Source organism: Vigna radiata, chromosome 8 (assembly GCF_000741045.1).
Source record: "Vigna radiata var. radiata cultivar VC1973A chromosome 8, Vradiata_ver6, whole genome shotgun sequence".
Classification (NCBI taxonomy): domain Eukaryota; kingdom Viridiplantae; phylum Streptophyta; class Magnoliopsida; order Fabales; family Fabaceae; genus Vigna; species Vigna radiata.
In genome coordinates, this window is record NC_028358.1 from 45,264,741 (window position 1) to 45,292,341 (window position 27,601).

Below are 27,601 nucleotides of genomic sequence, written 5' to 3' on the forward strand. Positions count from 1 at the left end.
GTTCTAACGGCTTGATTCGCAATTATGTTAAAAAGCACATGACATCATTTTTTACATGTTGAATTTAAAAATTCAGATTAATATTATTTACCTTGTAAATAAAGATTAAAATTATAAAAAAATATAAAAAATAAAAATATTCACAGTTAATTATTTCCATAAAATCTAAAACACATGATATGATCATTTATTAAAACAAATAACTGTTTATAATTCTAACAACCTAATTCCCAATTATGTAAAAACACAATATACTACGTTGTGTTACTAAAAAAATATTACAGGTATACTTGCCTGTTAAGTTAACTATTATTTCCATTAATATTCCACCTTTAAGTTTAAATAACACCCTAACCCAACGCGCGTATGACGGATGCCGGTTTTGGACTTCTTTCCCTTTTCTTTTAACTTTGTTATTCTATCTCTTATTTCTCTCATGCTTTTCAAACAAACAAAGCGCAAAGACCTCTTTTCAAACCAACGAAGCACAAAGACCACTTTCTACTGATCAGTGCGATTTGGAACCCTCATCTAGGGTTTTTCAGGTTTGTTGCCTTCAGCTTATTTTTGCTATTCCATTCGGTCTTGTTTTTTGAAGAAAAAATTAACGCGGAAATGCAAGCTCTTCGATCTCGTGTTTCCAGTTTTGTTTCGATTAAAGTGAAGTTTCGGAACTGCATGTAGTTTCTTTCAGTTTGAATCTTGTGATCTTTTGTTTGTAGCCTGAAGTTTTCTTTGTGATGTTTTAAAACCAACGAACTACTAATCAGGGCGCGATTCAGCTTCTTTTTAACTCGGAACCCTATATCTAGGGTTTTCCAGGTTTGTTGCCTTCGCTTATTTTTGAACCATTCGTTCTTGTTTGTTCCAAGAAAAAATTAATGCGGATTTTCCTTTGCTATGGTTGTAATTTGTTGTATAGTAGCATTTCATATGTTTTACTGAACTTGGAAGAGAATGTGGCTTGTTGTGGATTGTTTACTGGTCCTACTGATTTGATTGTATATGCAGAGGTTGAAGTAGATCCACTTGTTCCAGTAAGTCTTCTCATCATTTTTTTCATAGTTTGATACTGCTGTGAATCTTTAAGTTCAAGAAAAGATAGTAAGTACTGTGAGGATTTTACGACTCTCTTGCTAGCTACTCTGTATTCTGTATTGCACTTTGAACATCACTCTTTAATTTGCCAAGATTCTGTATTGCACATTGAACATCACTCGAGTTCTTAAGTTGCCAAGATTCGGTTGTGGCATGCATTTCCTAATTGGTTTTTGCATGCATGGTTGTATCCTCACTCTATATTTTTGGATTGTACAAACGAACTTTTGAAATTTAACAACAGATGTTGGCGAACATTTGACTCATTTAGTTTAGTTTATCGGTTGGATCAAGTGAACTTTTTCTTTTTTGCTCTATCTCAGCCAGACATGATTTTGGCTATATTTCTTACCCTTTACTAGTAAGGCAGCTCAAGAAAAGTTAGTTTCCTAATTGATGCGAGGAATTCAATTCCCATTACTTGTAGAAAAATAATATATTATGTTTAAATTGCTGATTGTTTTGATTTATACTTACATTTTTCCTGCAATAATGGTTTCTGTTTTTTATATTTGCTATGTAAATTATTAATGTTAACATGTATGTTTTCATTTTATATTAATAGAAAATGTCTCGAGCTGAGGAACTTTGGGAGCGGTTAGTCCGTGCTGCATTGAGAAGGGAAAGGACTGGTGAAGATGCATATGGACGACCAGTTGGTGGCATTGCTGGAAATGTACCATCTGCCCTAGCTAAAAATAGGGATATTGATGAAATTTTGAGAGTTGCTGACGAAATTCAAGATGATGATCCCAGTGTCTCAAGAATATGTATTTTTGTCTCGTCTTGCTTCATTTCCCTCATATTTTTATTAATTCAATAATTTTTTTCCAATATTTAACTAATACAAAAATAAGTTATTTGGCATTGAAGGTATTGTCTGCAATTCTGCATAATGTTGTGTCAAGAAAACAAGGAAAAAGAGAATAAAAGCAACGACTTGACATTATTTCGTAATTATTAAATAAAGTAAAATTGTGCTTAAAATTAGTTTATAATATATAGTTTTCTTTGTTGGACATTATGTTTAGGATGAGGGACCTACAAAGGAAAGTTGGAGAGATACAAAAAATAGATGGCTTGAATTAGAAAAACAAGAAAGAAGTGGAAAAGAAAGAAATGTTGAATCCACATGTTTGGTTTAATATAATTATTTTCGTTAATAACATGAGTAGAATCAATGGAGATTCACACCAAAGGAGAGAAATGATAGACGGGTATATTTGGAATTAGTGAATTATTTCCTTAATTTTTTTTTCCTATTCACATGAGTTTAGTACGAAACCTTTTCACTGGCCTTAGTTTTGTCTTTATTTTGCTCTTCATCCAACTTTCTTCAATGCTCTTTTGAAACCGTGTGACTATAAGGATTTGGGTGTTTGTGTAGGACACCCTTAAAGATGTTACCATTCCATTCTAATGTAAACAGCAAATGATTGCATACCGTGTCCCAGTATTTACATTGATTAAAGTTATCATTAACTGGCAATGCTATTTTCTTTGCCACAGCATATCATAGTTTTTTGAGTCATCAGAAGTTCTACTGTTTCATACTGTCTCTCTGGTTTCTTATTTGGTGTAAGATTAGAAATTGTTAAACCTGAAAGGTTAAAAATGGAAATATCCCTTTGTTCACATATTTTTATTAAAAAATCCTATATGTACTCTGCAACAGTAAACAATTCTTATTTGTCTGCAGTATGTGAGCATGCATATTCTTTATCTCAAAATTTGGACCCTAACAGTGAAGGCCGAGGTGTGTTACAATTCAAGACTGGTTTGATGTCTGTCATCAAGGTATGGATTTTAGTCTAGGTTTATGTAAAATAAAAAAAAGTTGCGCTTGGGATACTTGACTTGTGCATATCAGTATGTTTTTTTTGTCTGTGATTCTGTGGGGCTTGATTGGCGTGCTAAAATTTTGTTGTATGGCCTCAGTTACAGACCTTTTGGAAAGTTCATATAATTTGACTCTTTTTTTATTTATTGCATGACTTGTCTTTGAATTTGCTGTAAACTTTACCTAACCGACATGTTCACAATTAGTCTATTGCCTGTTGCTAGTGTTTAATGCAATGCTACCAGAGCTTTAGATCAAGCTTCATATTCATTTCTATTTTATTTTATTTTATTTTAAATTTCTAATATATTGTCTAAATTTGAGTCAAGAGTAATTGGAGGTGCTGAAAGTATTTTTTCTTCCACTTAATTAGAGATTTTTTACATGAGGGATTTTATAGCCACAGTAACTTGTATTACTAGTAAATTGGAAAGTTTGAAACAGGTATAGCCAGCTGTCAAAGCTAGACTAATTTTAATAACTTAAGAATTTATTTAGGCTCTAGCTAAGTACCACAAAACTCTCATTGTTAGGTGAGTAAGGACAAAGACTTATAAAGCTTATTTAAATTATATCTTTAGTCAATACGGGATTAAACCTCCACCTTGTGGCTGCAATTAGGGTCGCTCCTACAGAAGCCACAACTAAGACTGGATAGGGATGACCCTTAGTAGGATGATTTTCCAACATTAATTGAGTACATACTTCAAACCCCCCACATTCAAGGTGGGTGAGTCATAGGCCAAAGAATGGAGTTTAAACACTTTTTGAGTTTGTTCCTTAGAAAGTGATTTTTGGTAGAGGAGATAGTGACTAGGTCATTGATCTTGGGCTGTGTTGTGTTGAACTACTACTACTACTAGTTGCATTCTTGGGACTTTATCTTTGACAAAGAAGAATTTATTCAATAGAAATGGTAGGATATAGCAGCTTGGTAATTGATCATAATGTGGAATATGTTTGACTACAACTGCTAGTTTATTGCTCTGGACCTTGTCACTTGACTGGTTTTTGGTTATGCAAATTACAAGAAGTAAATTATGTTAAAATAGTAAGGCATTACAATTTAGAGGGGAGAGAAATTATGAAAGGGAACCAGAGGAAGAAATATGCAAAACTTGTCCATTTCCAAGTTCAAATGTAAGTTTAGTCATTATATTTAGATGGGCCAAACTACTGAATATTGTGTTGATCAAGCACCTGAGTCAGGGAATCAGGCAGGGCTGGTTGTTATGATTCAGGAACCAAATGGAAAAAATGAGGAAAAATGACCAAATATTAAGACGAGAGAGATGAAGAACATGGACAAAATAAAACAAACTGAAACTGAATATTTGTGTTGAATATAATCTCAACAGAGATCTGTTACAACTGTGTTGTAACTCTAACTTACAACTGTCTGTTGAAGCAGAATGTTAGATAATTTTTTTACATACACTCTTTAGGGAGACTATCATTTTTTGATCTACACATTTTTGTTCTCCCTTTATTCTTAAACTTTCTACAGTACTTTTTATGTTCTTCACTTTAGTGAACTGATTACCTCATTTCATTGGCTGGTATAATTTTTATAATCTGTTATTTGTTTATATTTTCAGCAAAAGCTGGCTAAAAGAGAAGCTGGAACCATAGATAGAAGTCAGGACGCAGCTCGGTTGCAAGAGTTCTACAAAAGTTATAGAGAAAAGAATAATGTGGATAGATTACGTGAGGAAGAAATGAAGTTGAGGGAATCTGGTGCTTTTAGTCGGGATCTTGGCGAGTATGTGTTTTTACTGAGAAAATGGCATAAGATTGATTTGGATTATCATGTGCTTCCTCTTTCCCTCTCTTGTTGTGGTACTACATGCGTTAAAATAAGTCATAAACGTGTCTAATTGTTTCTTTTGTCAGAGTCCTTTACGCCACCCATGTGGATAAAGTTTTATTGTTATTTGCAATAAAATTTAATTAGTTTTGATTGAGTGCATGGAGAGATGAGAGAGAAAGTATAAATGAATTGAAATTCCATCTGTTACATCCAATCCCTAAAGGACATACATACTTCCTTCCTTGGTTCCCTGCATCACCACATAACCACTTCTCCCCATGATATGAATCACTCCAGCTTCTCCTTGGCACTCAACTTTTCTCATCCCTGACTCCAATGGATAAAGAGTTTTTGAGATAACATATTGGACATTGGTGAGAGTCCAAATGATGCCATTGTGCATTTTATCCATGTAGAGCCTAAACTAACCATCCTGAGGTGGCATAATTTACCGTGAACACCAGGTCACTTTTAGAAAAGATGCCATTTCGAATACGGGACACTACTTGATTCTTGTTTTCCTTTCTTGGACAATCATTTTTTCAAACTCCGGACTGCTTGAAATTTTTGCATACATCCTTTGGTCTAGCCTACTTGTTATTGACTTCCCTATCATTCTTGAAGGGTACCAGTCTGGTAGACGATGCCTTTCAATTGTTTCTTGATTCCTTGTGGCAAAGCTCCATCTGTGGAGGCTGGGCTTATCCATCTTTAAAACATTTGTTTTTCTTTCTTTTGAGCCTTTCCATGTCCATCCTATCACTATGTTATATAGTATTATGGTGGCACTATAATGATTATTCAAAAAAGATTGTTTGAAGCTGGAAATCAAAGCTTGTGCTCAAGAATCTCCATTTGTTCATAATTAACAACTGTTCCACCTTTTTTTGTTTTCTTTTTGTATGAAAATTTCACTGTTTCACCAAAAAAATAGCTCACTAGGTAAACTTTGTTCATGGACTTGTCTAATTAATGATTTGTTTTGTTCGATATGTAGATGTTTTTCACATTAACTGTTTTCTTCTGAGTACAGGTTGGAGCGCAAAACTGTGAAGAGGAAAAGGGTTTTTGCCACCTTAAAGGTTTTGGGAACAGTACTTGAGCAGCTGAGTGACGAAATTCCGGATGAGGTTGTGTTCATGCTTTACTGTCACTCTTTATAAACTACCATTTTCATGCTTTTGTTTACTTTTATGGATTATCTTTCTTACATAGCTTTGTTGTTTATTGTGCTTGAGTTGGTTTGTAATTTTGAGAGATTTCTCTGTTTGGTTGATTTTTTTTTACTTCTTTGTAATCTCAGTTCTATACATAAAGTGAAAATAATAGTAACTTCTCTGTTTGGTTGATTTTTTTTTTTTACTTCTTTGAGACAGATCTTTGGCAGAACTTGTTTGTGGACTTTCTATTTTGCTTAGCTTTGTATTAGAATTTATGATCTTGTATCCCTTCTTGGTTGTGTTATTTTTTTAATTTGTTTTCTCACCTTCCTTCTTTTTCACTTCTTACCTGTTCTTAATCTTGATCGATCCTTGAATATCAGTTATTTTGATGTTGTCCAGAAGATACTTCAGAATTTTTACTGTTAGCAAACCGAGTTTCTGCTGTTGGTGGGTTTATATGTTGGCATAGCAGGTGGTGTTGGACAGTGTCTGTTGAAATAATTTATCATGCAAATAATTCTTTGGTACAGTAATTCTTGTGCCAAAGAATATCTGGTCTATTTGTTAGTAGGCCTCTATCTTCAGTTCGTTTTATGTTTCTTTGGAGCAAACTCATTGTGTAGTATATTTCTTCTGAAAAATTTTCTCCTTGAATTTGAGGGGATATTAGAAGAAAGAAGTGTGTTCGTAAAGTTTATATAGTTATCACATGTAAGTCATTTTGTACAGCTTTATGTTTTATTAATTAGTTAGTACAGCTTTCAGTAAGCAAGACCTATAAACACATTTTTGTACTAATGTTTTCAGTGTGATGCTATAATAAATTTTTCAGTTCATGTGCTGTTCATCCTCTTTAGTTCTATCTTCAGTTTGGTTCTTCTAAGATTATTTCATTAAATACAAGCATTATAATCCAGCATTGCAATAGTGAGGAGTCTTCTATTATTGTTGCATGGGTAAAGGATTTTTAGATGGAGTTGAATTTTCTTTACGAAGGAAGCCAATGTTTATGGTGTTAGTATATTTTTTGCATATATTTATTTTTAGTATATTGTTTTAGTGTTGAACTATAATTTATTGGGATTAGTATTATCTGATTTCATTTGTATTTTTTTCCTGTTATGTTTGTTTTTTATTCCTCTGCGTTGGCTTCATAACAAAGATTGTGGGAAAAATTATTTGAAGTTAAAATGATTGTGTTGGTGAATTGGAGTTTGGATGAATGTTATTGCTTTTCCATTTACCATGCAATCACATGGGAATACTTTCTGAACTTCAACATCTATTCATCTGTGTTTTTGTTACAGCTGAAGCGGGTTATGGACTCAGATTCTGCTTTGACAGAGGATCTGATTGCGTACAACATAATCCCCTTAGACACATCTTCTTCAACAAATGCTATTGTTTCTTTACCTGAGGTGAGTTACTTTGTTTGGGATTCCAAATTTTTAACTATTCAGGTTAACTTAATTTTACCTGAAAAAAATGTTTGTTAGGTGCAAGCAGCAATGTCGGCTTTGAAGTATTTCAATGGCTTGCCAGAGTTGCCCAGGGGTTATTTCATTCCTTCATCGAGGAACACTAATGTGTTCGACTTTTTGCAGTGTATTTTTGGTTTTCAGGTCTGTATACTATGATTTCCATGTTTTTTGAAGTCCAGATAAGTGTGATTTTTCAACTGTAGAAAATATTTGATTTTTTATTGGGTTCTCAAAATTTGCAATATTTTTAGAATATATCAATGATTATGGGCTAATCTTAGTGTATTTACTGTAGATTTAAAGTTCTTTTATTTTACCCATATTCCATTTCTTCCTCTTATCCTTTAAAATAAGTGATTAATTTTCAAGTTTGTTATGGGGAAGTTATAACTAGTAATTGGATTAACTAGTAATACAACTAACAAAATTGTTTTAGAAAGGAATGCTTTCCAAGTAAACATCCCAAAAAGATTTATGTATAAATCAACTGAAAGAAACCACTGTTTAATTAAAATTCTCCAAGAACTTGTAGAGATTGCTAGATTGGCTTTCCCACCCATTTTGATGTCATGCTTACCCATTTTGATGTCATGCTTGCCAGAAGTTTAAATTATTTGGTGCCACAATTGAAAAATGAAACAATCAATTTATTGATACTTTGAAAACTAATAGTTTTTCGTAGTTTAAGGATCTAACTTTTATTCTATCTTAATTATTTGAAGTAAACACTTTTGTTTTGTTATGATATGTTTGGTCTTGTTTTGTGGTCAAAAGCTGTTATATGCATTTGTATTCTTGTGGGGTCCTTTTCTCTGTTGCTTATGATAATAACATGTTGCTTCCAGAAAGATAATGTAGCTAATCAGCATGAACACATAGTCCACCTGCTTGCAAATGAGCAATCTCGTCTTAGAATTCCAGATGAAGCTGAACCTGTAAGTTTTTATTTTTTATTTTCAAGTTTGAGGGATTTATATATTGTTCTGTTGTATTGATAAATATGGGTGGTGGGCCTGGAAATTTTGTAAGCCATGGTGAAAAGTAATATGATTATTTTCTTGTTGAGGGCTCTGAGAAAATGGTAAATGATATTTCCTGAATGTTTTTTGTATTTATTCCACTGGATGTTCACGGGTCACTTGGACCAGATTTGGAAAAATATAAAATTTGATCCTATGGATTTTTATTGGTTTATAGTTTTTTTTTTTAATTATTTCAATATCTTAATCGAACCAACATTATTTGAAATGTGTCTCAAAGTATATGAAGAATAACTTTTAAATGATTTTATTTGAAATTTACAAAATAATTATCAAGTAACCTTGTGTATATATGGATACCTGCGCATGTATAACATGTATCAAGGTGGGTAATGGGCTGATTTTTTCAGACAGTATCAATAACTGTGAGGGAGAGAATTGAAATTTTATTGAAGTGGGTAATTTGGTCATTCAATATTAAGTGAAAAACTGACCTTTAATATATGTCTCGAAGTAATATAATACATTGGAGTGGGTATCCGTTGCAATATGACTAAAGTATGGGGTGTTAGAGTGAGTTGAAAAACTTGAATATTAGACTTCCAAATGGTTCCATGAAGGGAAAATATTCTGCTCAAATAAATTGATAAGGAAAATTGTAAACNGACTCACAAGAATATGTGCATATAGGATTAGTAATTATAATTGATAATCCTTTTTTTAACAGATTTGTGTCACAGATGCTGACTAGCATTTTTGTATGTTTCTTTTCTTTACTTGTCTATTTTGTTTTGATTCCAGAAATTGGATGAAGCTGCTGTACAGGCAGTATTCCTCAAGTCCCTTCAGAATTACATTAGCTGGTGTAATTATTTATGTATTCAGCCTGTTTGGAGCAGGTACTATTATTATCCTTGTTTTCTTTTAAATCTATTTGGTATTTACCAGTCTATGGTTGCTAAGATTGAATGAGGGTCTAATGGTTCTTGTTCAGTTTGGAGGCTCTCAGTAAAGAGAAGAAAATATTATATGTTTCTTTGTACTTCCTAATATGGGGTGAAGCTGCAAATATCAGGTTTCTAGCAGAATGCTTGTGCTACATATTCCATCATGTAAGTTTGGTGAACAAGTTGAGTCAGCTTTTTTGTTGGTTCTTTAAAGATTTTGCTTGAGTTAAATTTTGTTGAATAGGTATTTTTTTATGAACCTCTACCCATGATGTAAAAGTACTTAAGCATTTGAATTGGTAGTTAGAAGAACTATGTATGATGTCCAATATATCTCTTATGCCTAATAATACTATTCTATGAACCAAACAAAGGTTTTCTTAGTTAAAAATATATGATTAACAACATTTATAAAAATTATGCTCGTGTTCTTGAGGAACGTAAAATCTTAAAAAGAAAAAGTGTTTTTGTTTTTGTTAACTCTGAACAAAAGCTGGATCCTATAAAAAGAGTCTTTTCACAATTCACCTTAAGTAAATTATTCATGAATTTTTGAATGATTCTCTAAAACAATTTGTTTGTATTTTAACTAATGCATTTACATTTGGTGAATATTTTTCTTACCAGTGTTTTCATGTTATTTGATTTTCTGCAATACAATTTTTTCTTTTACTTTTTACCTGGATTTTTCATTTATGTGTTGCTTTTGCATCTTCATCTTTTGTATTGTTTACAATTTTTGTTATGAATATGGTATGCAGATGGCTAGAGAGATGGATGAAATTTTAAGACAGCAGATTGCACAGCCAGCTAATAGTTGCACTTCTGATTCTGTGGAGGGTGTCTCGTTTCTTGATAATGTTATCTTTCCTCTATATGATATTGTTTCTGCAGTAAGTTTCACCAATTTTTCGGCTACCCCAAAATTAGGTTGTGGCTTATGTTAATCTGATAAACAAGAAATTGTTTTTCCTTAAGAAAGATTGTCTAACTACTCTAAGAAGCGTGCATATAAATTGGTATTAAGGGTAAGTCTGTGAGTGTGTTTGAATTGTGTGTTCCCTGTTTTCGCTTTTTATTTTATGAGAAAACAGTCTTGAAAATGTTTTTGATTGGGCTGTATGAGTTTTATGAGAACAATAAACTGAAAGCAGAATTTTAAGAGTATATAGGCAAATTTTTAATTATGATGATGCTTTTTGTGGATATCAGTGTCTTCCTGATGTTCTATAAGAAGTTATGAATACTAATAAATCCTCATATTATGTAATAAAATAATAAGTTGGTTATGTTCATTGATTTGTCTAAATGATTACTATGACAGGATCGGTCAACAATGAAGTATGAGAAAAATATACACAACCGTTTATTAGGGTCATTTGATTAGAAAGTTGTGAGATATGTTATTTTACCTTTATTTTTTACATAATACTCAACCTAGTCCTGCAAAGATAGACAGGGCGGTAAATTAATCCTATACAAAATTTGTCGTTAACTTGGTTTCTTGATATTCAAATAACAAATTGTTGCATAGTATATTTAAACATGAATTTCGCCCTTTATTTGCTCATTAATTTATTCTATGCTGGATTAACTTTAATGTACTGTTGTAATTAGAGGAAATATCTTCCTAATTAAAGAAGATATCTATAGAATCTTCTAGATTATTTTGTTTCTCTATTTCTCTATTTTAGAATATTAGATTGTTACAAATAGAGCAAAAGAATTGACATGTTTGAGAATAATAAAATCATTCTTATTTTCAACTTGTGTATCTCTCAAGTACTAGCTCAAATTTTTTACTCTCTTTTTTTAGATTTCTCTACTGTAATTTTCATTAAGATAGAACTTGAGTGTATCCTTTTGGTATAAAATTATGAATTGGTCATTTATTTCCGTGGACTTCAGGAAGCTGCAAACAATGATAATGGGAAAGCACCACATTCATCCTGGAGAAACTATGATGATTTTAACGAGTATTTCTGGTATAAGTTATTTGATAACCATCTTTGGCTGTTTTGTTTTTATTTTATTCTGTTTGCTCATTCCCCTCTTTTCTTAAGGTCACTCCATTGCTTTGAGCTTAGTTGGCCTTGGCGCAAAACTTCTGATTTTTTCCAAAAGCCTCATCCCAGATCAAAGGTTTGTTTTGTCTGCAAATGTTAGAGATATTTCTCTTTTCTGTTTGTCAGTTGCAAATTACAGTTGTGTTTTTCTGTTGTCAGTTGTAACTGACTAATAATGTCAGTTATTACTTGTATACCTTTCAATAACTTTCTGATCCACACAGGATTTTGTAACTGAATTACTAACTCTACGGGAATGTACTTATTGAATTCAATATTGATATAATTTTCTTTAAATGGCAACTTTGTTGTGTTTTTCTGTTTTCAGTTGTAACTGACTAATAATGTCAGTCATTACTTGTATACCTTTCAATAACTTTCTGATCCACATAGGATTTTGTAACTGAATTACTAACTCTACTGAATGTACTTATTGAATTCAATGTTGATATAATTTTCTTTCAATGATAATTTTGTTGGACTCTCTTCTAATTTCATTACATTATGTAATGCAATTTCTTTCTATAACACTCAGTCTGGATCTTGATATTCCTCTGTATAAATATCTGACTTCATAGCTTTCTGTTTGGAATCAATTCATTTTTACAGTTGAATAAAATTTCACCTTTATTTTCTCAGTTTCTCTGAATGATTTACCTACTGTTGTTCCTATTTTTTAATGGATGGCTGTTACTTGTGCACATTATTTTAATGTTAGCAAGATACTGAAGTGTCTGACCGTATAAGTATCCATATATGATGGATCATAATGTCTTATTGAGTTATTGATAAACTGGGTATCTTATTTTATATTTCTTTGGTCGATGTCTTTGGTTACTTATCTATTCCTTATTTTATACTGCAGAAAATGCTTATTTCTGGCAGCAGTAGGCATCAGGGAAAAACATCTTTTGTGGAACATAGAACCTTTTTTCATCTTTATCATAGTTTCCACCGATTGTGGATATTTCTTGTCATGATGTTTCAGGTTTGTAGTTGCACATATTCTCACATAGTCATCTAATTATGGCTAATGCTTGCTGTTCTCATCTGCTGCTTTTAGCACCAAATTTTGGTTTTCTTTCTGGTCAGGCTTGTGTGACTTATATGATCTTAACTGGCATTTTGGTTTCTTCATCCGTGTGTTACTTTTTTTTTTTGTTTCTTGGTGATTTTTTTTTTATTGTCAATGTTCAGGGCCTAGCAATCCTTGCATTCAATGATGGACAGTTTAATGCCAAGACTTTGCGAGAGGTTCTTAGTCTTGGACCTACATTTTTTGTGATGAAATTTTTTGAGAGTATGTGTCAATTGTCTTTCATCATGTATTTTCTTGTCATCATTTATTTAGTTATTTATATTTTCAAATTTTCATTTCTCTTTTAGGTGTTCTTGATATTTTCATGATGTACGGTGCATATTCAACAACAAGACGCTTAGCCATCTCTAGAATTTTTTTACGTTTTCTTTGGTTCAGCCTGGCTTCAGTTTTCTTAACTTTCATTTATGTGTACGTGTGCTTTCTATCATAATAATTTTGTTCTTTTATGCATCGTCATCCCTTAATCAGTTTGTATTTATTTTTCTAATTTGTAAGTAATTTTACATTTCCATCAATTTGTGCTTGACTGCAGAAAAGCACTTCAGGAAGAGAGTAAAGCAAATGGAAACTCGGTTATTTTCAAATTATATGTAATTGTTATAGGGATTTATGCTGGTGTCCAAGTTTTTATTAGTTTCCTCATGCGGATACCAGCATGTCATCGTTTGACAAATCAATGTGATCGTTGGCCTTTAATTCGGTTTGTGAAGTGGTTGCGGCAGGTTTGTTATATCTTCACTTGCTAATTATATTAATTCATTTGGTTCTGTTTGTTCTTTGTCATGTGGAATTATGCTGATTGATGTGTTTGCATTTATGATTGTTTTTCTGTTGAATTATAAAGGAACGACATTATGTAGGACGGGGAATGTATGAAAGGAGTTCAGATTTCATAAAGTATGCACCTGATCTTGTCTTTTTTCAAATTTCTAAATTTATGATATAATACATGTTCTGGGAAAAGCAAGATTCTTCCTTTGAAGTTGTTGATATACAATGCTTTTGAATATTGATGAGTCAAGAACGGTGTGTCCTTTGTAATTAATTTTACATGCTGAAGCTGCCTTTTTGCACTGGTTACATACCTTACTTTTTTTTCTCAGGTATATGCTGTTTTGGCTTGTTGTTTTGAGTGGAAAATTTGCATTTGCTTACTTTCTTCAGGTCAGTGTTACATATATTGGCTATGCCCTTGTTATTTGTAGATACATTTGGAACTATACAAATATGTTCATGTGTGTGTATGATGAAGATACATATACTAGTGGTGAGCTCATATGCTTGTATGTTTTGACTGTCGTATTTTTGTGGTTTGCAGATAAGGCCACTGGTGAACCCAACAAAGGATATTATAAAAGAGAATAATATAGTTTACTCTTGGCACGATTTTGTCTCTAAAAGTAAGCATTGGTGTGATTGCTGTGGTTATGATATTTTCTGTTTTTTCTTTGATATTATTATTTATCAAAATGCTACTGTTGCAGATAATCATAATGCTTTGACAGTTGTTAGTGTGTGGGCTCCTGTGATTGCTGTAAGTACATTGCCATTGATTTTCACTTCCCACCCCCTTCTTCAAATATGTTAATCATAACAGGAGGATATCTTATTTTCTTTAACCTCTCTTACTCAATGAGGAAATATGTCTGACGAGAGCTTAAATTGCAGTGTGAAGTTACTGGGTTGTTGATATAGCTTGTTTTGGTTATTCAGGCACTGAGTTTCTGTTATGCAGTCTCATAGAATGTTTGGATTAGCTTTATTTGAATTCAAAAAAAGTTTCTCACTGGAAAAAGCTCTTTCTTGAGCAGTTCAAAAGCTCATAGCAAGTTTAACCTTGAAATCTGGTGTCAAACTCAACAAATTTATCAGCACATTGACTGTCTTCTCTAAAAGTATGAGAAGTGAATGCACGTGGTATTACTTCTTACAAAACATAACCATCTACTGTCAAGTTTCCAAGGAATAATAGATTTATTGGACCGAGCATGATTAACAAGTGAATGCACGTGGTATTACTTCTGACAAAACATAACCATCTACTATCGAGATCCCAAGGAATAATAGATTTATTGGACCGAGCATGATTAACAAGTTCACAATCATACTCAATCCAAGGTTTAGTGCAGCCTTTGAAGATAGTTGTTTCCATAGCTGAAATCACCTCCACATACAAGGCATATTGAAAGACGAGATATTAAGAGAAACAAACCACAATGGATGCTTGATGATCTCTAAAAGTACCCTGACAAACAGATATGCCAGGAAAAACTTTAACCGCTGACCAGTTCATTTTAACCAATGAAAAGGAGTAGGATACCAAAAAAACAGTAACATATGGTGACACCTTTTTAGGATGTATATTTACTTCAAAACTTAAAAAGAACACTGAGCTCTTGGACATTGGACTTCATACAACCAGTATAACAGTTACCATCCTGATTAAAGTCAACACAAATCATGTTTTTGACTAGTTGTAGGATATTATTAGGGTATGATTATCAAAGCTGATCTTGTCTTTGCTTGTCCATATAGCTTTCATAACACCAATGAAAAAGGCTTGTATTACAGTCTTGGCTTGAGTACTCTTGGATCTTTCCAAGGAATGAAGAATGGAGGAGATAGAATCAGTAGCAATGTGCAATTGGAAATTAATTTCTTAAAACCTCTACCCTATTCTGATGTTTATATTTGTTTCCTTAAATTTAACTGTTATGCAAAGTTGCTTTTCCCTTCCTATGTTTTTGGGTGTTTTGGTTGTTGCTTCCAATTTGCTTATTCTCATTCTTTCAGATGTATCTTCTAGATATTTATATCTTTTACACAGTTGCATCGGCTGTCTTGGGATTCTTGCTAGGTGCAAGAGATAGGCTAGGAGAGGTAAGTATTGTTTTTTAAGTTGTTATGGTTGGCTATTTATTATTTATATGTTTTACCTTTTGCTAGTCCTGTCCTGTACAATTTAGAAATGAAGATTAGGTTCCATAATATTTTTGTGGCTATATGTGCTCATCAGATTAGGTCATTGGAGGCACTACACAAACTTTTTGAGCAGTTTCCTGGAGCTTTTATGAGCACACTTCATGTTCCTCTACCCAACAGGTGCTGCTTTTGAAATAATAGGTTCCTGTTCTGTGATTTTAGTTCTGTATATGGAATCTAGCTGCATATGTCCTACCTATATTCTAGCTATATCAGACTATATCCACTCTTCTATGAGTTTTTCTCCTTGAAGTATTGCTGTTTGTATATACTTATATCATTTTTCCTCAATATTATGTTTTCAGGAGTTCCCATCAGTCTTCTGTTCAGGTCAGTGTTTTGCTATGAAAAAAGGAATTAATTTAAATCCATGTATTTATTTGCATGATATTGTGTACTAATTCTTAATTAAGAAACTTCTTTATGTTGATGGGAAGGTTACAGAAACAGGTGGTTGATCCTATGCTTTGAACTTAAGCAAACATTACTCATTAAATTATTTTTCATCTAAAGGTTGTGGAGAATAGCAAGGTTGATGCTGCTCGGTTTGCCCCCTTTTGGAATGAGATCATAAGAAATCTAAGGGAGGAGGATTATGTAACTAACTTGTGAGTAATAGAAACTGCTATTCATTTTTTTTCATCTTATTTTATACTTTTTCTTTACTTCATACTTAACACCTGCACGGTCATCCATTTTTGCTCAGTGAAATGGAGTTGCTTTTAATGCCTAAGAATTCTGGGGATCTTCCGATGATTCAGTGGCCACTTTTTCTACTTTCAAGCAAGGTAATTCAATTATACTTTGATAATTGTCAAGCTATAATGTCAAGGCATTTTTTGAGTGTTAAATCAAATGCATTGAATTTTTTCATTTTTTATATTTATGTTAGAATATTTGGTCCTAGTAGATGTTTGATAGTTTTATTGTATGTAGGATATCAAATGATATCTCAGTAGCAGTTAATGGATTTATAAATTTCTTGATATAGTCTAGTCCCATCTCAGAATCATTGCCACGCCTTAACTCATTATTTTTGTAGTTGTTTCAGTTCTGAATTTTAGGATCTGAATACAATTTAATTGACTTATGTGCTGGCTACTGCAATTTTTGCTGTTATAAATGACAGACTCTTAAAGATTTTTGGTTTCTAGAGAACTCAATCTCCAAAAAATTGGGCTCAAAATGAGGGATGTCACTTATACGTTAGTCGTTATTTTTCTATTTTTTATACATCAATTAAGTTTGCAATAAAGGTGAATACCCTCACAGTAGCTACAATTTGTGCCTTCTAGATTTGTAATAGTTACATGGATTGATGTTTTTGAGAATATTATTCAATTGTACAATATCAATCAATAACTTTACATTTCTGATAGTGTTGGTTCAAATTTCTTACAGCTCTGTATTAGGTTGAAAAAGAATCTGTTTGATGCAATCATATTAGAAATTGTGCATATGAAAATTCCAGTAGTTACATTTGTATTTGAAAGTGTACTAAGTTTTGTGAACTGTAACAAAATCAAGTCTTACATCTTATCATAGATCTCTCTGTATATATATTTCTGTTTTTTTTTATTTTTTCTGATTAACTGATTTTATTCTCTTATGTCTTCTTTTTGTTAAGATTCATTTGGTTTTCTTTTTATGATTATGTAGATATTTTTGGCTAGGGATATTGCTGTTGAGAGTAAAGATACTCAAGATGAGCTCTGGGATAGGATTTCCCGGGATGATTATATGATGTATGCCGTTCAGGAGTGTTACTATGCTATAAAATTCATTTTGACAGAAATACTAGATGATGTGGGAAGGAAGTGGTAAGTAGCGGTTATAATAGTGTAGTGCGGTGTTTTCTTTAAACAATCATACGACACCTAATTTATGGTATTTGATATCTTTTTTCTTTGCAATTGTTCCATATCACTAGGGTTGAGAGGATATATGAAGATATTTATTCTAGTATCACAAAGAGGAGTATTCATCTGGACATCAATCTAAATAAGTTAGCTCTCGTGATATCAAGAGTAACGGCATTGATGGGGATCCTGGTTTGTGTCCATTTCTATTTAGTATAGTTCGAGTTTGGCATCTTCTCCCTGTTTTTGTATATTTTTCTTGCAAACATTTGTAAAATGGGTATACCGTCTTGTTCTTTGTGTGATTGCTGAGTGTAACTGTGAAGTGCTGTGCTTCTTGTGTTGAATATTTTTCACTTTTTAATCAGATTTGTGCCAACAGTAGAATATGTCATGTAAATTTTGAGTTTTAAACATAAGCTCACTTGTTTTTCAAAACGCTAAAATAAATGGCTGAAAACTTCATGTGGAATTTCTAACACATTCTTTTGTGTTGAGGACTAGATATCTTGAGAGGTGAGATTAGATATTTCTAGGGGACACAATAATATTAGTAAACCCTAATTCTAAACCTTAAAAAAATGAAAAATTAACTAAGTAGATATGAAAGATTTGGTCTTTACTTAAGATCATAGGTTCTCTCATAAATGTCAAAAGTAATTCTGTTCGGCGGGCATACTCGAAACTTGGTCGAGTCATCCTTGGCCTAAAATTGGTTGAATTAGGCTCGGAAGGCCATCGATGAAACTCAATCAAGTTGGTATCGATCGAAATTCAGCCTTGTTGTCCCGGGATGAAAATCAGCTGAATTTTCAGTCAAGACGGCCACGGCTGAAACTTAGTTGAGTTGCTCCCGTTCGAAATTGGCCGAATTGGACCGAGTGGACCTTGGATGAAAAGCAGTGGAATTTGACTAGGATGACCATGAATGGATGAGACAGTCCCATTGAAAATTGATCAAATTCGGTTGAGTGAACCTTAACTGAAAATTAACCCAATTTGGTTGAGTTGAGCACGGTCAAAACTCGGTCGAGTTAGTTCCAATCAAAATTTGACTGAGTTGACCTTTGTCGAAAACTGGCCGAATTCGACAAGTCAACTCTAGTTGAAAATTGGTTGAATTCGGCATGTCAACTCTAGTTGAAAATTAACCGAATTTGGCCGAGTCGGTCCAGTAGCCAAATTGAAATGAAACTTTAGAGACTCTCAAACAAGTCAAAAGTATAAAAAGAATGAGTTTTAAGTTAGTGAGCAGTTAACTGAGCTATAACTTTAGAGGTTAGGCAATCGTAAAGGAGATGGCAATCTTACATTCCAATGACACTTGGAACCTTGTTCCTTTATCTTCTGGCAAGCAAATCTTTGACTGTCATTGGGTTTGTGCAGTAAAAATTGGACCTGATGGTCATATGATGACACCTTTTTCCCTTTTGGCCAAGATAACTCCTGCTCGTCTCTCTCTAGCTATGGTTACTATTCATCATTGGCCTCTTCGTCAACTAGATATTAAAAATGCATTTTTACATGGTGAATTGCAAGAAGTTTAGATCAACCCCCTGGTTTTCTTGCACCTAGTTATTCTTGTTGTATTTTTAAGCTTAAGCTTCAACAGTCTCTTTATGGTTTGAAGCAATATCCTCGGGTTTGGTTTGATCATTTTAGTGTTTTGTCTTGATATAATTTGGCATGACCAGGTGTGAGGCTGATCATTCCGTCTTCTTTTTTTCCTCCTCTTCAGGCAAGTGCATTTACCTTGTTGCTTATGTTGATGACATTCTCATCACGAGTGATGATGAGATTCGGATTCAACAACTCAAAGAGCACCTTTCATAGCAATTTCATACTAAAGATCTGGACCCTCTAAAATATTTCTTAGGCATTGTAGTTGCTCAATCTGCTTCTGGAATTGTGATTAATCAACTTAAGTATGTCCTGGACATTCTTATTGAAACTGCTATGATTGACTGTCATCCTAGTGATAGTCTTACGGATTCCAATATCAAGCTTCTTCTGGGTTTGGGGGAGCCATTGAAAGTCCTAGAAAAATATCATGCCAATATCATCACAGTGTGGTTTGCATTAGACACACAATACATCCACTGAACAAATACAATTCTATTCTATCAATCTATTTATGTGTGTGTGTATGAGTGCAAAGCATGAATTCATGTATTTGGTATGCTATATGTGGAAGTTTAACGTGCTGTTGAAGTCTGACTTTATTCTTTTGACATAATACAGAGAGAGACTGAAACACCTGAATTGGAAAGGGGTGCTGTTAGGGCCATTCAGGATCTGTATGATGTAATGCGACTTGATGTCCTTTCTGTAAATATGAGGTTTGTCACAATTGTTGTTGTCTGCATACATTAATTTGTCTTCCTGCTTGCCTGCATAAGGGAGAATTAATGTCTATTTTTCTTTTCTTTTTCCTAGGGAAAATTATGACACCTGGAGTTTACTGACAAAGGCTAGGGAGGAAGGGCGTTTGTTTGAGAAGCTGAAATGGCCCAAGAATACAGATTTAGTACGCTCGATTCATGTTTTTCTATATTATTGTGCAAATAACTTGCCTTAGAATTTTTTTAACCTTTGATTGCATGTAGAAAATGCAAGTGAAAAGATTGTATTCTTTGCTGACTATCAAAGAATCTGCCTCAAGCATTCCTAAAAATCTTGAGGCCAGGCGACGGCTACAGTTTTTCACAAACTCACTTTTTATGAAGATGCCTAGTGCAAAGCCAGTTCGGGAGATGTTATCCTTTAGGTAAATCTTTTTTCTGGATGAAATTATTACTCTTAATTTTTCCATGCTTATCTTTCTTTGGTTTGTGCAGTGTTTTCACTCCTTATTATTCTGAGATTGTGCTTTATAGCATGTCTGAACTCCTAAAGAAAAATGAAGATGGAATATCAATTCTCTTCTACCTTCAGAAGATATATCCAGGTAATTCTACTTTAATTGGTTATGTTAGTGTAAAAGTCATACTTGTCCAGTGAAATGCTCAACTCACTTTTTGTGTTTGTTATTATATTGCTATTCTCATACTCTATTTTTTATTGACCTAATAACATTTCAGTTCCTACATGTTATCCTAGTCTAAGGGCTGTTTTCTGGTGAGCTACTTGATTTTCTCATGGGCGGCTCTCTTTCTTCTTTTACCTGTCTTCTGCTATGTAGTGGCTGTCATGTTGCCTGGTCACCGAACTGTTGGCAAAACCCACCACTGTGTGACGTCATTTGAGATGCCATTCAGTCTTTGCATTTATTGCTCTGAAAGCCTATTTTATAAATAGATCCATTTAGAAACTTAAAAGAAGGAACATATTTGAGTATCCTTGAAAGGTACAAAACCTAGACTAGACCTTCTAGCGTACAAGCAACATAAACAGCACAAACAATTAAAAACTGTTCACCCAAACACAGGCTATGTTCATTTCTACCTTTATCGAGCTGTTGAATAGGTTCTACTTATCAACTAATTATAGTGAGGACACAAGCCACTTCTGGTTATGCCCTATGTGCAAGCAACGTCTTATTATACTGTCTGGACCTTGCAGAAAAAATAATAAGAACCTCTCAAGTAGAGAACAGGTTTAGGTCTTTCAGTTTACTTCATGCTATAAAAATTTATAATGGTTTTGGACACCCACAAAGAATACTTAACACTATTGTATTGTAGCACTAGAAAATTGAAAGAACTGGAAATTGTAGTTGTCCTTTAGCTTGATCTTTGTCATCAGCATAGAATCTTTTCTTTTCTTTGACAAGCACTTGATTAGAAGCTTGATAAACAAAATCTTGATATACATATTCATTTGTGCTTTTGATAAAGAAAGTATTGATATTCAAATAATAAAGTCATGTTTGTACAAGTTTTTCAAACTTAGTATTTGTTATCATCAAAACACATAAAAGGTCCATTGTGATTAGACTGTCTACATAGGTTACAGAGGTTAGATCATCTAGGGTCTCAATATTGAGATCTTGCAAGCTGACAGTGATTGGATTTGCCTGATTTCAGCAATTATTATGAGCTCTTAGAGCATTTAAGTTGCTTAAGTNAGTTTTGAGTAGGTATGGCTCACGTCACACTTTAATAGAGACTCTTTTTTCTCTAGCGTGTTTACAAGTTTCTGAAACTCTACCAAATTAAGCTTTCCCAACTTATGGGCTCTATTGCTAAAACTAGTTAAGCCCAGCTGCGAGTTGTTGTAGTTGCTTTCAGTATGTATCATAGTGATTAATAAACTTGCAACCATCCCACTATCCCCATTTCTGGGGTCAGTGCTCTGATCCAGAATCCATTATTGATTACTGAGTTGTTCTCTATGCATTCTTGTGTATAATTTTTAAATGTCATCCATTAATGGATAGTTTTCATAATATACTGCAGATGAATGGAAAAACTTTCTTGCTAGAATTGGCCGTGATGAAAATTCCCTTGAGAGTGAACTTTATGATAATCCTAGTGATATTCTTGAATTGCGATTTTGGGCTTCATATAGGGGGCAAACATTGGCCAGAACAGGTAATGTTTTACTAATCAACTTGATTTTTCCTTTGTGTTTTATTGTTTTACTAGTCCAAACATGATTATTTGTGATAAAAGGTTGTATTATATATAAATTATTTTGAAATATTGGATCAATATATAAATTATTTAGATATTAATAGAATCTAGAATGTAATTTTATAAAGATTTGCATGATAAATAATTAGTATTATTCGAGAAATATCAAAAGGCACAGATATTTTTCCTTTGTGTTTTATTGTTTTACTAGTCCAAACATGATTATTTGTGATAAAAGNTTGTATTATATATAAATTATTTTGAAATATTGGATCAATATATAAATTATTTAGATATTAATAGAATCTACAATGTAATTTTATAAAGGATTTGCATGATAAATAATTAGTATTATTCGAGAAATATCAAAAGGCACAGATAAAGACCAGGATAAAAACTTGAAACCCAAGTTCCTTTGCATTTTGGTATAAATAAGCCTGATTTGACCATATATAGCATGGATTTTGACGATTTGTACCTTTTAAGGGATTTAGTAACCAGTTTGGTAGGTTTGCTCCTAATTATCAATGGACTGATTCCCATATACACCGGGCAGATAAGCTCATCTCATGGTATGGCTGTTTGACAGTTCTAAATATCTTTTTAAATAGGTTAGTCTTTTTTCTTGTGTATTTCAAACCATCATAATATGGCCATCTATTTAATTGCTTTTCACCTCGCTAAAACATTCTAATGCGGTAAGCAATATTATTATGTAACAAAAGATTCCCCCATCTCTCCATGATATCTTAATCAGTAATTAAAACTTCTTCTTCAAACTCAATATGTTGCCCTGAAAATCTTACCTTTTCATCACCAAGATCCTTTCTTTCTTGCCCAAAACTTTTTGATTCATCAAATACTCCATTAACAACCTTCAAAATAGCTNAATGACCTCTCAACTCAAACACACGCGCATGTTTAGAATTACTGAACAATGAAGAAAATTTGTATAACTTGAGATTAGAACAAAAAGATATATTTTTAGAGGGCTTTAGAGATTCCTCTCACTATCTTCTATTTATAATGAAAATACAAGAGTATATGGAGTATTAAGGGACTACACTAGACACCTAGATGCAAAACTAGGTACGACTAATAAATGATCTAGTAGACTACACCCTGTTTAGGCTTAATGATGATTCATAGATGTAATTATTCTAACAATATAAATGTGTTTCCATTGCATTCCATATCTTGCCTTAATATGCTTGGAAAATGAGCAATGCTTGAATTTGCATAATTATATAGTGGGATTGTAAATGTGTCATTCTACGATTATGGTTATATCAAGCATGATTAGTTAAAGCTGAGAAATCAGCCTTCATAGAGTGTCAGTACCCATCAGCGTTTTATATATGTTTGTAAAATGGCTTTTAAGTGGTTTAGTGTCATGCCTCCTGTTATTAGTTTAGATTTTTTCTGAAATAAGTATCAACTCCCTGAATTTGGTTTTGTTTGGTTGTATTCTTTGTGTTACAGTTGTTGTATGTTTATGAGCATGGGCTTGGTTGTGTTCCCCATATGTTTTCTAAATGTTTTTTCCCCTTTATACATAGCTTTCCATGAGATTGTTTTGATTGTTGAATGTTGGGGCATCACCTTCCTCGGATGCCAAAATTTGTAGTGATGCTTAATTAAAAAAATCACCATTTATGGGTTAAATTGACGAAGTACACAGTAAAGGAAATAATGAGTTATTTGTCTGAATCTAGAAATGGGTGAGTTTCTTTGTGCTTTCTTTTTATAGAATGTTCTAAAAAACTGTACATTTTCTGTTTATTTTTTGGAATGTGTAGTTCGGGGTATGATGTATTATAGGAAAGCTCTCATGCTTCAAACCTATTTGGAGAGGACTACAACAGGAGGTAAGGACATACAAGCCGTCGTGCTTCAAACCACGTTTTCCTCATGATACCATGTTTGTAACCAATTTTCTTATATTTATTCTTTTCTAATTTAGATTTGGAGGCCGCAGTAGGTTGCGATGAAGTAACTGATACACGTGGCTTTGAATTATCCCCTGAGGCACGTGCCCAGGCAGATCTTAAGTTCACTTATGTTGTGACATGTCAAATATATGGTAAGCAGAAAGAAGAGCAAAAGCCTGAGGCTGCTGATATTGCTTTACTTATGCAGAGGTGGGTTCAACAGTTACATGGATCAAATTTTGTTTGTTTTGTTTTCTAAATGATTCTTAATCAAGGTTGACATCTTTTTTTGTCAATTAATGATTTTAGAAATGAAGCTCTACGGGTCGCTTTCATTGATGTTGTTGAAACTTTAAAAGAGGGAAAAGTGAACACAGAATACTACTCAAAGCTGGTGAAAGCTGATATTAATGGGAAAGACAAGGTGCTGTTCTTCTATACATGTTATATACAATAATAAGCTTTTATACTTTTTACATCTATTGTTAACAAATTTAGAGGATAACTAACTTGACTAAAAGCACGAATAGAATAACTACTTATGTTACTTTTACTTTTGCTACCTTCTATTATGGAATTACATTGCCTTATTTACTTAAGTTGCTTTTACTTTCACTTTTGGGACCTCCCTTTGTTGAATTGGATTCATATTTTTCTCTCCATTTATTCATGTTTTTTGTCACAGGAGATATACTCTGTGAAGTTACCTGGAAATCCCAAATTGGGTGAAGGGAAGCCTGAGAATCAAAATCATGCTGTTATATTTACCCGTGGCAATGCAGTCCAAACAATTGACATGAATCAGGTCATATCAGTTTTAATATCTGTATTTGATTGTCATGATTCATATAGATCTGTGCTGTATTCTCACTGCTTGTCCCCGCCTATTTTATAAGTCATTCTGTCTGTATGATGACTTAATTGTTATCTTCATTGGTCTATATTAAATGCTGTCCAAACAATTGACATGAAAGTAGTCATAATATTTTTAATAGTTGTTGAAGTTCCTACATCAACTAAAAATTATATCTAGTATAATATATAAATGAGGTGTAATTATCATCTTACAAGTCGATTTTGTAAGGTTAAACTTGGATTGTATCATAGACTATTCTAGTCAAGTTCTTTGGATTCTCATAAATATCTAACCTCATGCTCATGATGTTCATTCCTCGACATGAGTGGTGTGCTGGAGATTCACAATGCTAGAAATTAGGTTAGATTATAATATATAAGGGAGGTCCAATTCTTATTTTACAAGTTAGTTATGTGAGAGGTTGTTGAGTTAGGTATACCCACTCACTTATAGATTGTCATTATTCATAAGGATCTATGTTGTGATAATTGACAAGTTCTTTGTTGTTGCTTTATTTTGACCCCTTTTATAATTTATTATAGGATAACTATTTTGAGGAGGCTTTAAAGATGAGGAACCTTCTTGAGGAATTTCATTCTGATCATGGGCTTCGTCCTCCTACTATTCTTGGTGTTAGAGAACATGTCTTTACTGGAAGGTATGTTTTTCTTAAATCCTTTGACTGTGTCCTTTTTACACTTGGTTTTGTTTCATTTGCAGCTCTATGTAACATCTCTATTAATGATGCAGTGTCTCATCTTTGGCATCATTTATGTCCAGTCAAGAAACTAGTTTTGTGACTATGGGGCAGCGGGTTTTAGCAAGTCCATTGAAGTAAGCACATTTGAAATTATATATATAACTATTCTTCTTGTCAAGATTCAAACTAAGTACGGCAATTATATTCAGGGTTCGCATGCATTATGGGCATCCTGATGTTTTTGATAGAATTTTTCACATAACCCGAGGTGGTATCAGTAAGGCTTCCCGTGTTATCAACATTAGTGAAGACATCTATTCTGGTATGACTACTGCATCATTGAACATTGGCATTTTCGGGAATGGTCAAAATGTCAAATTTTCTCAATGCATTAATTTAAAAAAACTAGCGTACTCCCAAGGTTCCTTGTGAGGAGAGTCATTGTACTAATATACTACTGATTACATGGTTCATTGTATCTGGACTTTAACTAATTGAAATTGCATTAAAATATTTTCTACTTTATATTTAGAATTTGTAAATTTTTATAACTTGGTAATATAGAAACATGTAAAGTTTAAAAAAAAAAAAACAAGACTTATGAAAGACTGGGATAACTAATTAATTGACTAGGGTAATTAGCTGAGTTCAACAGTTGTTAAGAGTCTTGCATTGAGTAGGATCAGCTAGTTGATGTGGTACTTAAGCCTTGAGGTTGTTAACACCTGTAGACCAAATTCACTAACTATTCAGAAAATATTTGTTTCTCAACAATTTTTTTTTTCTCTTACAAAACTTATGCTAGGCATCACTATGCTCCTTGATATTTCAGCTTTGTTGACACTTTACATTTATCACATGCCATCACATGAAAATATTATCAAACAAAAAAACCCATGAACAAAAATTCACAATCTAACTAGATACATAAGAAAAGAAACCTATTATGATAAAAGTCCAAACTTATAAAAGTTGGCATAATAGTATTCCATTGAAACACTTCCCTAGAAGATAGGATTGAACTTGTCAACTTATCAACACTATGATTTCTTTCGTAAAAAATGTGACACCTTAAAACCAATATCACCGCAAAACTTTACACATTTCCTCTAACGATACACCATGGTAAAACCTCTTGATGAGAGAAAATTTAACAAACCAAAAATTGAATCACATTTCAACTTGAGTCGTCTAAATCTGGTACTTTTATCATACTCTATGACATGAATAGCTCCCATAAACTCAGCAATATATTTACATATTTACTCATTTGTTATCTGTAATACAGTTTTCTTTGAAGTTTTATCAGGATTTGCTTATTTACTTGTATGTATTTTAGCTTTAGGTCTTATTGTGTACTTTTTGAAATGGCATTTTCATTTTTCTTTGTTTTCCCTTTGCTACACTTTTTTTATGCTCTTTTGAATTGACAGGATTCAATTCAACCTTACGTCAGGGAAATATTACACATCATGAATATATTCAGGTGAGCCTTGTCATTTAATGATGCCTATACAACAAATCCTTTTCTAATAGAAAATTTGCAGGTTGGTAAGGGAAGAGATGTTGGGCTCAATCAGATTGCACTATTTGAAGGAAAAGTTTCAGGTGGTAATGGTGAACAAGTTCTTAGCCGTGATGTATACAGACTTGGGCAGCTTTTTGATTTTTTCCGGATGATGTCGTTTTATTTTACAACAGTTGGATACTACTTTTGTACCATGGTATGCCCATTTATGTGTCATTTATTTTTTGTTGTTTGAATTAGTAAGTATGTGAATCCATCCTAAACATTACAACAAATAATGGAGTACCAACTTGTTGGAATAAAATACAAGGGCAGGAGAAATTATAATTTGAGATGGAGTAGCCTATCAAGGAGAAGATGACAGGAATATGCTTGAGGTTCTTTTGTAAAATAAAAAGAAAAGCTATAATGTCTCTTTTCTCACAAACATGAATTAAATGGATTGATTATATTCAAATTAAAGGGTCTACGAAGACCTGTTGAACTTAAAATGACCTTACAAATGGATGATACTTAAATAGTTTCATTTATAACATGGGTTTTGAATCAAAACTTTTCATCGAGCAATGCTTGGAATGAGAGTGAGAGAACCCAGTCATAAATTGCATTAACACTGACACATATCATGGAAATATTCCACATAATACAGTTTTCTTCACTGGATGACTTTTTGTCTTTCTGATG

General features: G+C 32.9%; 1 protein-coding gene across 4 annotated transcripts in view; it reads left to right on the top strand.

The window, feature by feature from the left end:
- Positions 1-374: 374 nt before the first annotated feature.
- LOC106771807 (callose synthase 9) overlaps positions 375-27,601 on the top strand; it is a 35,811-nt gene continuing 8,584 nt past the window's right edge. Inside the window, exons 1-44 of one of the 4 annotated variants that reach the window (XM_014657793.2) lie at positions 375-545; positions 723-822; positions 1,012-1,037; positions 1,664-1,868; positions 2,798-2,895; positions 4,537-4,700; positions 5,782-5,878; positions 7,219-7,329; positions 7,408-7,533; positions 8,238-8,327; positions 9,174-9,271; positions 9,367-9,484; positions 10,081-10,212; positions 11,228-11,304; positions 11,383-11,461; positions 12,251-12,373; positions 12,583-12,685; positions 12,772-12,895; positions 13,020-13,209; positions 13,332-13,384; positions 13,591-13,651; positions 13,806-13,887; positions 13,972-14,021; positions 15,281-15,367; positions 15,504-15,589; positions 15,775-15,799; positions 15,983-16,077; positions 16,176-16,257; positions 17,129-17,289; positions 17,400-17,520; positions 19,570-19,667; positions 19,765-19,855; positions 19,935-20,095; positions 20,166-20,275; positions 21,726-21,860; positions 23,702-23,770; positions 23,866-24,043; positions 24,143-24,257; positions 24,519-24,638; positions 25,232-25,347; positions 25,440-25,523; positions 25,599-25,711; positions 26,823-26,875; positions 26,937-27,113. In XM_014657793.2, the coding sequence (XP_014513279.1) occupies positions 1,667-1,868; positions 2,798-2,895; positions 4,537-4,700; positions 5,782-5,878; positions 7,219-7,329; positions 7,408-7,533; positions 8,238-8,327; positions 9,174-9,271; positions 9,367-9,484; positions 10,081-10,212; positions 11,228-11,304; positions 11,383-11,461; positions 12,251-12,373; positions 12,583-12,685; positions 12,772-12,895; positions 13,020-13,209; positions 13,332-13,384; positions 13,591-13,651; positions 13,806-13,887; positions 13,972-14,021; positions 15,281-15,367; positions 15,504-15,589; positions 15,775-15,799; positions 15,983-16,077; positions 16,176-16,257; positions 17,129-17,289; positions 17,400-17,520; positions 19,570-19,667; positions 19,765-19,855; positions 19,935-20,095; positions 20,166-20,275; positions 21,726-21,860; positions 23,702-23,770; positions 23,866-24,043; positions 24,143-24,257; positions 24,519-24,638; positions 25,232-25,347; positions 25,440-25,523; positions 25,599-25,711; positions 26,823-26,875; positions 26,937-27,113 (4,455 nt within the window). In that variant the 5' untranslated portion in view covers positions 375-545; positions 723-822; positions 1,012-1,037; positions 1,664-1,666. Of the gene's footprint in view, positions 546-722; positions 823-922; positions 1,038-1,663; positions 1,869-2,797; positions 2,896-4,536; positions 4,701-5,781; positions 5,879-7,218; positions 7,330-7,407; positions 7,534-8,237; positions 8,328-9,173; positions 9,272-9,366; positions 9,485-10,080; positions 10,213-11,227; positions 11,305-11,382; positions 11,462-12,250; positions 12,374-12,582; positions 12,686-12,771; positions 12,896-13,019; positions 13,210-13,331; positions 13,385-13,590; positions 13,652-13,805; positions 13,888-13,971; positions 14,022-15,280; positions 15,368-15,503; positions 15,590-15,774; positions 15,800-15,982; positions 16,078-16,175; positions 16,258-17,128; positions 17,290-17,399; positions 17,521-19,569; positions 19,668-19,764; positions 19,856-19,934; positions 20,096-20,165; positions 20,276-21,725; positions 21,861-23,701; positions 23,771-23,865; positions 24,044-24,142; positions 24,258-24,518; positions 24,639-25,231; positions 25,348-25,439; positions 25,524-25,598; positions 25,712-26,822; positions 26,876-26,936; positions 27,114-27,601 lie in introns of all 4 variants that reach the window. The other 3 variants (XM_022785845.1, XM_022785844.1, XM_014657794.2) reach the window with 3 other exon arrangements.